Source organism: Dryas octopetala, chromosome 2 (assembly GCF_963921425.1).
Source record: "Dryas octopetala chromosome 2, drDryOcto1.1, whole genome shotgun sequence".
Taxonomy (NCBI): Eukaryota; Viridiplantae; Streptophyta; class Magnoliopsida; order Rosales; family Rosaceae; genus Dryas; species Dryas octopetala.
Genome location: NC_141367.1, coordinates 15,678,606 through 15,691,385, shown reverse-complemented (window position 1 = coordinate 15,691,385; position 12,780 = coordinate 15,678,606). Strand labels below are relative to the sequence as shown.

Genomic DNA, 12,780 nt, shown 5'->3' with positions numbered 1-12,780 from the left:
AGTAAGCAAGGAGGAAGCCAACCAGCAATTGCTAAAGTCAACAATGATTTATTCAGAGATTATTTCTTCCTGTCCTATAAGCTTCCTCGAAATCCAAGCGAAATTGACACACACAGTCAGTCCACAAATGCATAGCAGAAGGATAGACCAAGCCTACAAGAATAATAATATGTTTGAACAACTAGAAGATTAGACCTCTTATTTTATTGGGCTTTTTATTATTTTACCAACCTGAATCTTGACTCGTTTTTTACTTTACCACCTAATAAATATTTTGACTCGATGTGGCACCTTAATTTAAAAAAAATTTCAATGTGAGATCTCCGTCCAATTCCATCACATTTTCCGTTTAAAAATGAGGCTATTCGGTCTTTCTAAGTTAATTTACTGTTTATCATCTTCAACCTCAAGCCCCATGTTTTTCAGTTTTCATCTCAATTTTACCATTATTTTTTACTCATCAAATCTTCACTAAAATCAATAATCTTATACTCATTTTGAAGCTATAAATCTCCTCTTTGCAACTATATAAAAATAATTCAAAAAAGAGCTATGAAACTCGAGATAATTGGTCACAAAGTAGGCTATTCGAAATTGCCAAATTTTCCAAAAAAATTGCATATTTAATTTCCAAATTTCACCCAACTTCAATTTCCTTCAAATTCATCACCTCAAATTAGTTTCTTAGGTTACTAGAACATGTGTGTAGCTTTCAAATCAATCATCCAACCTTAAACCAACCTAGAAATCAAAATCTCAATCAAGAACATAAACCCCAAAACTAAGAAATAAAAATCAAAATGAAGGTTTATGTTCTTGATTTCTAGGTTGGTTTGAGGTTGTATGATTGATTTGAAAGCTATACACATGTTCTAGTAACCTAAGAAATTGATTTGGGTGATGAATTTGAAGGAAATTGAAATTGGATGAAATTTTGAAAATATGCAATTGAAAAAATTGACAGTTTCGGGTAGCTTAATTTGTGACCACTTATCTCGAGTTTCATATCTCTTTTTTTAATTATTTTTATATGGTTGTAAAAAGAAGATTTATAGCTTCAAAATGAATATAATATTGTTGATTTTGGTAGAGATTTGATGTGTCAAAAGTAAGGGTGAAGTTGAGATAAAAACTAGAAACATGAGGCTTGATGTTGAAGATGATAAACATTAAATTAACATAGAAAGACCAAAATACCCTTATTTTTAAACGAAAAATGTTACGGAATTGAAAAGAGGTCTCACATTGAAAGAATTTTTAAATTAAGGTGCCACATCGAGTCAAAAAATTTATTAGGTGGTGAAATGAAAAACGAATCAAAGTTTAAGTAGGTAACATGATAAAAAGCCTTAATGAAATATGTCAACACTAAATGTGTTGTTGCCATTTTTCCTTCTTTCTCATACTGTGTGGCTTTATGCAAATTTAGAGTTTGTTGTTGTTTTGTTTTGGGTTTTAGCTTTGTTAGTTTGTCTATGTATTTTTTTGGTTTTATTTCATTTTGTTTTCGTCTTTGGACTCGGTCCCTTTTTTTTTAAGCAAGTCGCATCACTTCCCCATCCCGCACAATTTTCTTCTTCCATTGCTAGCAAAATCGCTGTGTCCCTAAAGTCTATTTGGGACTTGCAATTATTTCATAAAATTGTAAGATGTAATTAATTAGGCATAGACCCACCAATCATTTTCTTTAATTTATTGAAGGGTTAAATACAAAAATGGTTTACGAACTTTACAGTGAATCTTAATTTAGCCACTAACTATAAAAAATGTCAATTTGGTCCACGAACTTTTCAAGTTGTATCAAAGCAGTACAAACGTTAATTTTTAATTAACGGAATTGGTCACATGAAAATGTGATGAACGGACTAAAATGCCTCTGAAAATGTGATCACTTGCTGTGCACATGACCAGTTTTCGTTAAATTTTTCGATGGAAGTTAACGTTTGTACTGCTTTGGTACAACTTGAAAAATTCGTGAACCAAATTGACACTTTTTATAATTAGTAGACTAAATTGAAATTCGATGTAAAATTCATAGATTATTTTTGTATTTAACCCTTTATTGAATGAATCGACCGTGTTGGGACCCCTCCTAAAATTGGGCATGACCCACATAAATGTTACTTGGGTTCAAGAATCAAAATATCTGATGGGTGTGGGGGCTTGCCACGTGAAGGAGAAGGAATGTGTGTGACATCAGTCAAGTCGCATGGCCAAGGCCAAATAAATAACAAGGATTTGAACCAAATATCAATACAAGAGCAACAATTTCTCTTGGCTGACATGCATAAATCTTCCGGCTCGGCAGTGTTTGCTTTATCTCAAAAAGTGACTCAATCCATCTCATCATCCTTGTCCGGCCTTTAGAACAGTTGTCCCACTAAGGCTTAATATAAAAAGGAAAGTTGTTGACAATTAAAAGGAGGCCTCTCAACACACACACAACCCCAAAAACTCACTCAATGTGATTTTCAATTCAATTCCCAGCAGCTTTTTCATTTTCAAAGCTTTCTTTATTTTCATTGTACGTCATAGCCTTTCATGTTAATTTCTTTTTATACTTCTCCAAGCTCCCAGCCCTTACTATTTGTATTTCCTTTCTGTTGTCTTGCTGAAATCAAACATTAATTTCTTCTAGCATCAAGTTTACGTTAATGTTACTTTCCACTTCCAGTGAGCTTTCATTTCCAGTTCTGTTGCTTTATTATTTATTTTTTGTTGTTCATTCTCAAAGTCCTAGATCGTCCTGGGCAAGAAAAGAATTTAGATAGATTTTTTCCGTTCTTTAGCTTAGAGTCTTTAGTAAGCTGTGCAGCCTTCCCAAGTGCCTCAATTCCAAATGTTTCTTCGAGTACCACTCCAGCTAGAATGAATATGATTATAAAGATAGCAGAGATAGTGAATTTAGGATTGAAAAGCAGCTAGCCTAGATTAAGCAGAGTTATGTAAAACCAAGTAACAAGTGATCTTTCCATTGATTTCCTTGTCCTTGATAGAAGTTCCTTGAAAGACAAGTCTTTGTCACAATATGTTACTGCTGATGCTAGAATTGAAGCTGTTGCAAAGAACAATGAGTTAAGAGAGGATGCCAAAATGAAATTCCACTCTAGTCCAACAAATAATCAGACATAGTCCATCAAAGTACGTAGTTGTAAGCTAGGCCAATTCAGGGCTACTGGGACTTGGAACTTGTACGAGGCTTGCCTTGTTGGCAAAATCAGTGACTGATACTCTGATGGAGACAATATTAGTCACCAAGATGAAAGATCTAAAAGAAAGCATGGGTAGGATGATTGAGGACATGAGCTTCCCAATTTTAAAGAAGAGTTTCAGGGTTTCTAAGAATTCCTACATAATCCGGCCAAAAGCTTATAAAACTCCATTAGGAAAGGATCATCAAAAACTTGTAATAATGTTGTAAGACACTTTTCATTGTAAAACTATATTTTGTAGCTTAAAAATAAATAGATTAGAAGTTTGGGTTTATGACTAAAAAATGTTGTATGTTGTGGCTTATTAATAAAGAACTCATTAAATAATTGTCCATCTTGAACTTTTCCAAGATCTCTTTCATGCATTTCTTACAGGATATAAAAATCCAATCATCTTGTTGCTTTACTTCTACGCCAAGAAAATAGGACAATATGTTTAGTCCATTGTTAGCCATATATCTCAATCTCCATGTCAATGACATGGACTGGTTCAATTTTGCAAACAATTCTTCACTATTTCCATACGGAAGCAGAAATATTGCTATACACAGACAATATTGCTATCAATCAGCGTTATGTAAAACCAAGTAACAAATAGCCTTTTCAATGATTGCACTACCCTTGTAAAACCAAGCAAAATAAGTTATTGGTTCTCTGATCAAGAAGATATTAAGCATCAAGAGGATAGAACTTAGAAAAATTATGAGTAAGGTGATGGAGGAAATGAGCTTCCCGTTTTTGAAGAAAAGTTTCTTGGCTTCCCTTAGAATTCCCACAAAATCCAAGAGCATATGAAAATCCATTAGTGATAGAGGATTCATGAAATTCTGCATAACTTTAGCCTCCTTCCCCATTTTAATTTTGGTGTTAAGTTTACAAAAATGAAACTCACTACTCACACACTCTCGATCAAAGGCACAGTGAGAGGAAGGAAGAGAGAAGATTGAATTTCTTAACTTGATAAAACAGCATGGTTTGGCCCCTTCATATGGGAGACTAGATGAAACATATATGCATGATGATGGTGACAAAAACAATGTAATATATGGTGATCAGAACAACCATTTGGAGACAAAAACAAGGGGATGGTGACAAAATGTGACAGTATATATATAATCAAATATTTGATTTGTTTAGTCTTTCAACATGTCCCCTCAAATCAAAGTTTAGGAAGGTAACATGATAAAAAGCCTTAATGAAATATGTCGACACTAAATGTGTTGTTGCCATTTCTCCTTCTTTCTCATACTGTATTACTGTGTGGCTTTATGCAAATTTAGAGTTTGTTGTTGTTTTGTTTTGGGTTTTAGCTTTGTTAGTTTGTCTATGTATTTTTTTGGTTTTATTTCATTCTGTTTTCGTCTTTGGACTCGGTCCTGTGTTTATTAAGCAAGTCGCATCACTTCCCCATCCCGCACAATTTTCTTCTACCATCGCTAGCAAAATCGCTGTGTCCCTAAAGTCTATTTGGGACTTTCAATAATTTCATAAAATTGTAAGATATAATTAATTAGGCATATATAGACCCACCATACAAATAGTTTCTCTTTTTTTCATTAATCATCATTCATCACAAATGCTACTTGAACCTGCAATTGTCAAATGCCATGCAATTTCAATAGAAGAGAATCAGCATATCCAATACTACACAATCATTGAGAGAGAGAGAGAGAGAGAGAGAGAGAGAGAGAGAGAGACGTACGTGGGATTGGATGATTTGGATCTGTGATGCTGTGATGAGCTGAGTACGTGAACATGGCATTTTTTATCTTTCCCTTTACTGGTCAGAAGTCATGTTCTCTCTATCATTGTCGCTTAATCTTACCACTTAATCTAACGGCTGTGAAGATCTGCAGGATAATTAAATTGATTATAAACTATAAATTATAGATTACCGACAAAAGCAAAATAAACAAGGACTAACAACAAAATAATACAATCCACCAAAAAGCAAAGGAAAACAAACAAGCCCAAGGGCAAAAATGGCAAACCGCAAAAAGTGAAACATAATAAATATCAACGTCTGTATGGGGTCCGGCCGGTCCATTGTTTTTCTCCTGCGGATCTTCAAAGGTTAACTAACCAATAGAGGTGTTAATTTTTGACACGGATGATAACACGATTGAACACGACACGACACTGCATTAATGAGTTTAGATTAATTATTTTTTTTACACAAACACAAACATAAATACGGCATTATCTGTTAAATATAAATAATAAATAAATTAAATTAATATAAAACGTGTTATATGTATAACACGGTTGTGATATAATAAATACGATATGAACACGACCTATTAACATGAACAATAATGCTAGTTGTCCCACATTTTTTTTCCCACATTTGTATCCCATCTGATGTGTCATTATCTTACTGGAAGGGTATTTCCTTTTTCTTTTTTAGATTTTAATTTTTAATTTTTAGTGTCCAATGTATGAATGCCATGTAAGATGGTATGAAATTGTGGTATAAAAATGTAGTAAGTGTAGCATTACTGTAACATGAATTGACACTTTTACGGCAATCAACGCAACCCAACCCAAGGAGTGATTTGGTGAGACATGTGGGTTTGGCTTGGGAATGAATTAAAGTAGGATCTACACATGCAATGCAGTAGTTTATGATCCTTTTTTAGAAAAGAACCTGATACCTGAGAATTTTGATATTAGTGGTAGTGCAGCAAGCAGCAACTTTTGCAGATGCCTTTAGTAATGGTAAATTGATTAAAGGAAGAGATTGTCCATTGTCCAGCAAGTTAGGGGTGCTTAATAATTCAACTCAATTATTCTAAACTGATGGATTCAATGCATTCAAATTTAATTTAACTAATTTGAATTGGATTTTTAAACTCAAAAATCGACATGATTCCATTGGATATCGTATTTCATTTAGAAAATTCAATCAAGAAAAAATAAATTAAAAGGACAGTCATTGTAAAATGTAAATGCAAAATATTTCAACGTAAACAATTATGTGCCACCCACGTTACATCTACTTCTTAAATTTGAACAAGAATTCAAATGAACAAAGGTGACCCCCTTTCAATTCAATCTTATTATTGCACATTTAAAATACAAAAAAAAAAAAAAACAATGTATTTCTCAAAAAGAAAAAGAAAAATTAAAAATTTAGACCGTGGCAGGGGCACTCTCACTTTCACCGCCTCCAGTTACGTGGCGTTTCCTACACTCGCAGTAAAAAACCGTGGTAACTACGTAGCCCCAAAGAACCACTAACCCGTACAAAATTACCCAACCCCATTTATCCTCAATGCCCATCACCACTCTCGTCACCGTCGTCATCGATGAACTCTCCATCAAATCCTGACCGTCCATCACTTCCTCCAGCCTCCTAGCAACAACCCACGTAACCCCCAAGAATAAGCCCGACAAAACCCACCCGCACACCCTCTTTCCCCTTATCAAACTCGACCCGAACCGGATGGCGTCCCACCCAAACCTCTCCTCCAGAATGGAGGCCACGAGCCCGAGGCCCATGACTGCCATTAGGTAGATCTCTAGACCCGACCCGAGAACGAGTATTACCAATCTGGACCCGGGCGAGTTGAACACAGTTGCTAACGTGCGCGGCACGAGGACGTACGCGAGCAAGAGCGCGTAGATGCAGATGGAGGTGACCAAGGGTCTCTTCCAGGTCAGCTTGACGGCGGTTAGAGACGAACGAAGAGTGGGTCGCTTTCCGTTGACGGAGAGTGACGTGGCGGTGACGGCGGTTACGGCGGCGATGAGGGAGAGCGCGTAGTTGGGGCAGAAGAAGAGGAGCTTGATGCGGAGGAGCGAAACGGCGCCGTCGTGGGACTCCTTCCAGACCTGGCCGGCCTCGAAGCGGATCGGGGCGAGGCGGGCGAGGGACTCAAGGTGGTAGATGTGGGATTTGAGGGGGTGGGAGGAGAGGGAGAGGGAGAAGAGGAGGAAGGAGAGTGGGAGGCTGGTGAGGGCAAAAATGGAAAGGAAAGTAAGTTTGTTTCTCAGGAAAATCTTGAGAGAATCGAGGAGGGCCTTGAGAGCGGTTGATTGCCGATGGTGCCAAAAACCGCCGTCTCTTTCCGACATTTTCTCTCGACGGAGATTCACCCACTGCCCCCCTAGAAGTTGGTGAGGAGCTTAAGACTTAAGAGGTCGTGGAGCTGCCGAAATTACGGAAATGCCCTGTCCAAACTTTGTTGGGGTAATTGTCATCTAAATTTAAATGATTATCCAAGTCTTACCGAAAAATTATTATCCAACTCATAGGCTCAGTAGAATTTTTCTTTTTGGGTCGCAGACTTTCTTTTTTGGTAAGAGAGTGAAGACTTTGCTTGATTGGAGAAGAGTGGACTTTTTTATGGTAAGAAAGAGCGAAAAGCCGAAAACTAACTTGATTAAAGAAGAATGAAGACCCCTTGGCCCAAAAAGAAGAAGAATGAAGACCATGGCCGAAATAAAAAAAGGAAGAATGAAGACGTTTTTTTAGGTAAAAGAGAGTGAAGACTTTTGTTGATTAGAGAAGAGGACAGTATTATTTTCTGTCTGAGTCCATTTTTGCTCACCACCTTAATTAGGTGGTGATCCACTATATTAAGAGTTTTACATGTGTCATACATGATACATGTTAACTCTAGAGTCTATTATTACCTAAATTTGGGCTCGGCGGTCAAGGGTGGTTTGACCTTCAATCAAGAGCAAAGTCTGGTAGTTATGTACTGTCGAAAGGTGTGCCACATACTCTACAAAATTGGGGAATTGAGGTCAAGGAAATAGGAACTGGTGTGGTACCGGCCTCAGGTCCTTCGATGTTGTTTGAGCCAAGATTTTACATTTGAATTAAATTCTTATAGGACACTGCTAAGAAATCAGTAATGAACCTATTGAAATTCATGGACAATAAGACATCCAACATTATTGTGAAAGTTTGTTTCTTTGAAGTGATGCTCGGCTAAGCTTGATGAAATTTTTATGGTGATATCCATTAATCTCAACCATTGCTATGGTAGGTCGTTTGCACAGTTTACTTTCGATGTTTAGGATTATTATGAATGTTTTCGTTTCAAATTCCAGAATTTCAGGGATTAGATCGAATTTCAGTGATATCTAATCTGATCCAATTATGTAGACTTTTATTTCAATCCAATCCGATTGAAATTAAATTAGATTAGATAACCAGTTTTTTGAAATGGCAGCATGAAATTTGTTATCAAATGAAATACAATCATAGATTTATGCGTTATACAATCCATCAGAGTTAACGAAATGAACTAAATTGAATTGAATTGGTCAATCTTAACGAATTAAACTGAATTTTGAACTATCCTACCAACTCTCATGTACTTTATTTCCTTTCAATAACCATAACTTGATCAAACAGTTGACAAATGCGTACCAAAACATAATAGTATGCTGCAAAAATTCAATGCTTCAGAAACATAACAAAGAATGTTGCCCACAGACACTCCTATGACATAGGGGTTGGTGGACAAACCAAAGGTTACACACAATTTAGGCCACACAAAATTCATTCTTGCGTCCTTTGAGGTTACAAATATTCCATCCCAAGCAAACTTGCAACTCTCCATTAAACGAAGCATGGCAGATGTCCCCCCGTGCCTGTATGAACGATTGCCAACTGTTGTACTTAGTTTTTGCAATCGTTGACGTGTGTGAGTCCCACCCACATCACCCACATCAACGGCTAACAACGGTCCTTGCTCCAAAGTAAAGTTAAGGGAAGATTACTGAAAAATACATGGTTTACCTTGAAAGATAACTCCCCATGTGGTTATCTTTCCTTTCATGTCACAAAGTCCATTATTATAGGAGCAGTGTTATTAAGACCACATTTACTAACTCCTTTGCTGACCAACTCTATTATTTGATCACATTTACAAACTTCCTTGCTGACCAACTCTCTAATAGAGGTCGAAACCACCTAGTAGCATTATTCTTATTATACATCCTAGCCTGCAAGGGACACCAAGTCCAATTCACAATCAAATAACCAAATTAGAGTTGCCATAAGAGAGGGACTTGCCTATCCCTGTTATTAGGGATGTGGCATCACCTCTCTCTCTCTCTCTATGTGATGCCACATCCCCAATAACGGGGATAGGCAAGTTATTTCCTTCCCATAAAGCCAGGGGTTCTTAGTTGATGATTGCACCCTACCACGGTTCTCGGCCGAGTGCAGTGAGTCAGTGAGACGGATTATCAGAGTTGGAGACTTGTGCCTAATAGAATGGAAATTACTTTTACCTACTACTGGTTATAAGCATTATTTCCCAGTCAAACAGTTAATATCTGTGCCCCACAAATTCTCAATGTTTAGTAACTACACCTACACCCCAGGAGCTAAATCATACTGCTTCTCTAGCACCAATTTATTAGAGGGATGACTTGTACCAGGCAAAACAGCGTTTTGTTATAGACTATAACCAAGCAGGAGGAAAGAACTAAAATATTTAAATATTTAAACTAAAAAGAGCAAAAAGAATGATACCTTTGGAATATGCCTTGTGAAGTAAGGGCCTTTATCTAGATAAGGACACAAATATGGGAATGCAAGACTCCAACTAAAAGAACCAAAGTCATCCACAGCATTATCTCAGACAGTTCCTCAGATTGTTCCTCTCAATAAAAATTACTAAATAAACACAATCAAACAAAACAACAGTCAAACCAACAGAAAAACAATAAAAAAAACAAAACAATCAAAGCCCTTCAATAGTACTATTGATTTACTAGAATTCTCATTTCAACCAAGACAAGCATTTGTATTTACAGTTTGAATTACTATCTCCTGCTAAATAATGAATCATACCATACAACAACAAAAATTTACCATTCACTTCAATTTCCTTGGCAACCAAACAAAACCCAAAAGAAAAGAGGAAAGATGTAAATTACGACAAGCATGATGAAATTCATATCTGAAGGACCTATTATACATTAGAAAACTTGAACAACAACAAAAAAAAACCAAAATTTTAAATATGATACAAAATATTTAAGCAACTTACATTGCATGTCCTACCAAACCCTGACATCGTTGTTCCTATTAAAATTCCACAGGTACTTAACCTCCTCTTTTCCTTCAAAACCGACCGCCGAGGCCGAGTCCCCAAAATCTAACCGTACACGTGTCCGGCAAATGGGGCACGCGGACACCTTAACCAACCACGTGTCCAAACACTTTTTGTGAAAAACGTGACCGCACCCACGGAGTTTCCGGCACCACTGGCTTTCCCGGAAGGCATCGAGGCAGACGACGCAGTCGGTCTGCGACGAACACGACGAGGAGGACGACGTCGTTTGGGAGTGGGATCTGAAGCGGAACTGGGGTAGAGACTTGAGGTGTTTGGGGGAGAACCCAGACGAGGGGGGGAGGAGGAGGAGGGGGGATTGGGTGGTGCGGCTGCGGCTGCGGCGGTGGAGGGCGCCGGCGGCGAGGAAGAGGAAGAGGAGGATGGCGGCGAGGCCGAGGAAGAGGAGGAAGAGGGAGGTTATGGAGGTCATTACAAGGGCTTTGAGGATTAGAGAGAGGAGCTTGGGGTTGGGTTTTGGAGGCGGTGGGTGTGGGACATGGTTGTGGTTGTGGGGGTTGTTGGGGTGGTGGGGATGAGGAGGAGGCATGGTGGGGTTTGATTGATTGATGAGAAAGGTTAAAGAGAGGAGGAAGGGAGGAGGTTTTGTTTTTGGGGTATTTTTGTGTGAGAGAGAGAAATAGACGACTTTACTGCTTATGTAGCGTTTCTGACTTTGTGGCCCATTGCATATTTCATATGTCGGTTGTTGGAGCTAGGATTGATTGAAGGGGCTATTTGATTCCAATCAAGTCGAAAATATTTGCATGGGAATATGGGATACAGATCATATATCCAAGGCTTTATTATATTTAAAATTTAAGCTCCATCTCACTTTATCATTTTAAAAAAAAATATGTCAATTTATTATTTTTATTAAAAATTTATTATAATTTATTACTTTACTCATTTTGTTTAATCTTTTGTTAAAAATATGAATATTTTAATATTTTTAAATTAGTTTTCTCTTATTAGAAACTAGAAAGTGGTAAAGTGAAAAAACCCTTTTTTTTTTTTTCTAATAATAGAGATTGAAACAATTTATTTTGTAAATGGTAAAATAAAATCGAGTTCAAAATTTAAGTGAATAAAATGTAAAAAAGTCTATATTTAATACAACCTCCCTTGTGATTTGACATGCATAATAATTCTCATCAATAGTTAGTAAATTCGCATAGATATTATATAAATACATATGCATTTTTGAAAAAAATTTCCGTTACAAAAAATACACATATTTCTCAATCCAAACATAAAATACACGTAATATTCAATTATAAGTGTATCATTTATGCATTAACACATATTATTTCGTATTATTCGCGTAATTTTGAAAAATATTAAAAAATAATATTATAACATAAATTTTCACCATCTTAGAGAAATTTTTTTGAATAATACACATACGTGTTTTATATGTATTTTTGTCGTCACATATACTACTAACTATGTACCCATCCTACAAACGTGACGATCTCTTTTTTTTTTTTTTTCTTTTCTTCTGAAAAGTGTTTTATTCTTAAAGAAGTTTCACTATGCTTGTTTTTGTGTCTAGTCAAAAGTTTCACTCAAATGTCTCAATGTTATAGGATCAAAATGTATCCTATTGTTGTAAAATTTTAGATCTAATTAGTGTGGCTGTATTTCATTTTTTTCACGCTGAGTCAACTTTTAAATTTATTTATTTAAAAGAGTCGATTACAAAATACATACGTGAATTATTGTGACACTTAAAAGTTGATACATGATCTTTAGAATCCTACAATTAGCTAGGTACACAATGTTTGTTACGTTTGATAATTACATATCTCTGTCAAAACTTCCGTTAGATTTGCAGTTAGTTGCTTATATGGCACTAGTGAACTAAATATATTTGATGATGAATATGTCACATGGCCAAAAAGTAATGTCACATAGACACAAAAATAATAAAACAAAACAAAAACTTTTAAGAATATTGAAAATAAAAGTCAAATTAAAAAATTAAAAAAGGAAAAAACAAACCTAGATTCATCTCCACACATTCTTTCTCTTTCCAAGAAATCTTGTTTGCCTCTCTTTCAAATAAAACCCACAGTAGAAAAGCTACACGGAGACCTCCATGAAGATGTCTCTGTGAGGTGGGTGCGCAGATGGCTATGAGCCTACAATGGCAATCGTTGCGAAAATCAGAGGCAGCTTGAAGAAATCTAGGCATTCATCCCAAAATCAATTGGCAATAGAAGAAGTAGCTCAAACCCTTATGAGCCACTAGCAAAGCCCTTAAATCTTCAATGTGAGATTTCTCTCAACACGCCCCCGCACGTGTGGCGTCATTTAAGCCTAACACGTTAACAATTTATATTGAGTGACGTGGGAGCACGTGTGGCCGTTAGACGCATCATGTGGATAACCTGTTCTGATACCATGAAGAAATCTAGGCATCCATCTCAAAACCAATTGACAATAGGAGGAGTAGCCCAAATTCTTATAAGCCACTAGCAAAGCTC

General features: G+C 36.5%; 2 protein-coding genes across 4 annotated transcripts; both read right to left on the bottom strand.

Annotated features, from left to right (window-relative positions):
* Nucleotides 1-5,305: 5,305 nt before the first annotated feature.
* Nucleotides 5,306-10,934, bottom strand: LOC147293428 (RING-H2 finger protein ATL1-like). Of its 3 annotated transcripts, none has more exons than XR_015120556.1 (3): nt 10,229-10,934; nt 9,709-9,852; nt 5,306-5,351 (listed from the first exon to the last, which is right to left on the bottom strand). XR_015120556.1 is itself a non-coding variant. In XM_086233250.1 (2 exons), exon 1 carries the CDS (start codon nt 10,839-10,841, stop codon nt 10,239-10,241), a length of 603 nt encoding a protein of 200 aa, XP_086089376.1. In that variant the 5' UTR covers nt 10,842-10,934; the 3' UTR covers nt 8,510-9,852; nt 10,229-10,238. The 3 variants fall into 3 exon arrangements, 1 of the variants encoding a protein (XP_086089376.1); XR_015120555.1 differs by lacking the exon at nt 5,306-5,351 and adding an exon at nt 8,510-9,173; XM_086233250.1 differs by lacking the exon at nt 5,306-5,351 and having other exon boundaries at nt 8,510-9,852.
* Nucleotides 6,292-7,388, bottom strand: LOC147293429 (uncharacterized). Its single transcript, XM_086234158.1, has one exon. The coding sequence runs from the start codon at nt 7,287-7,289 to the stop codon at nt 6,345-6,347; it is 945 nt and encodes a 314-aa protein (XP_086090284.1). The 5' UTR covers nt 7,290-7,388; the 3' UTR covers nt 6,292-6,344.
* Nucleotides 10,935-12,780: the final 1,846 nt, after the last annotated feature.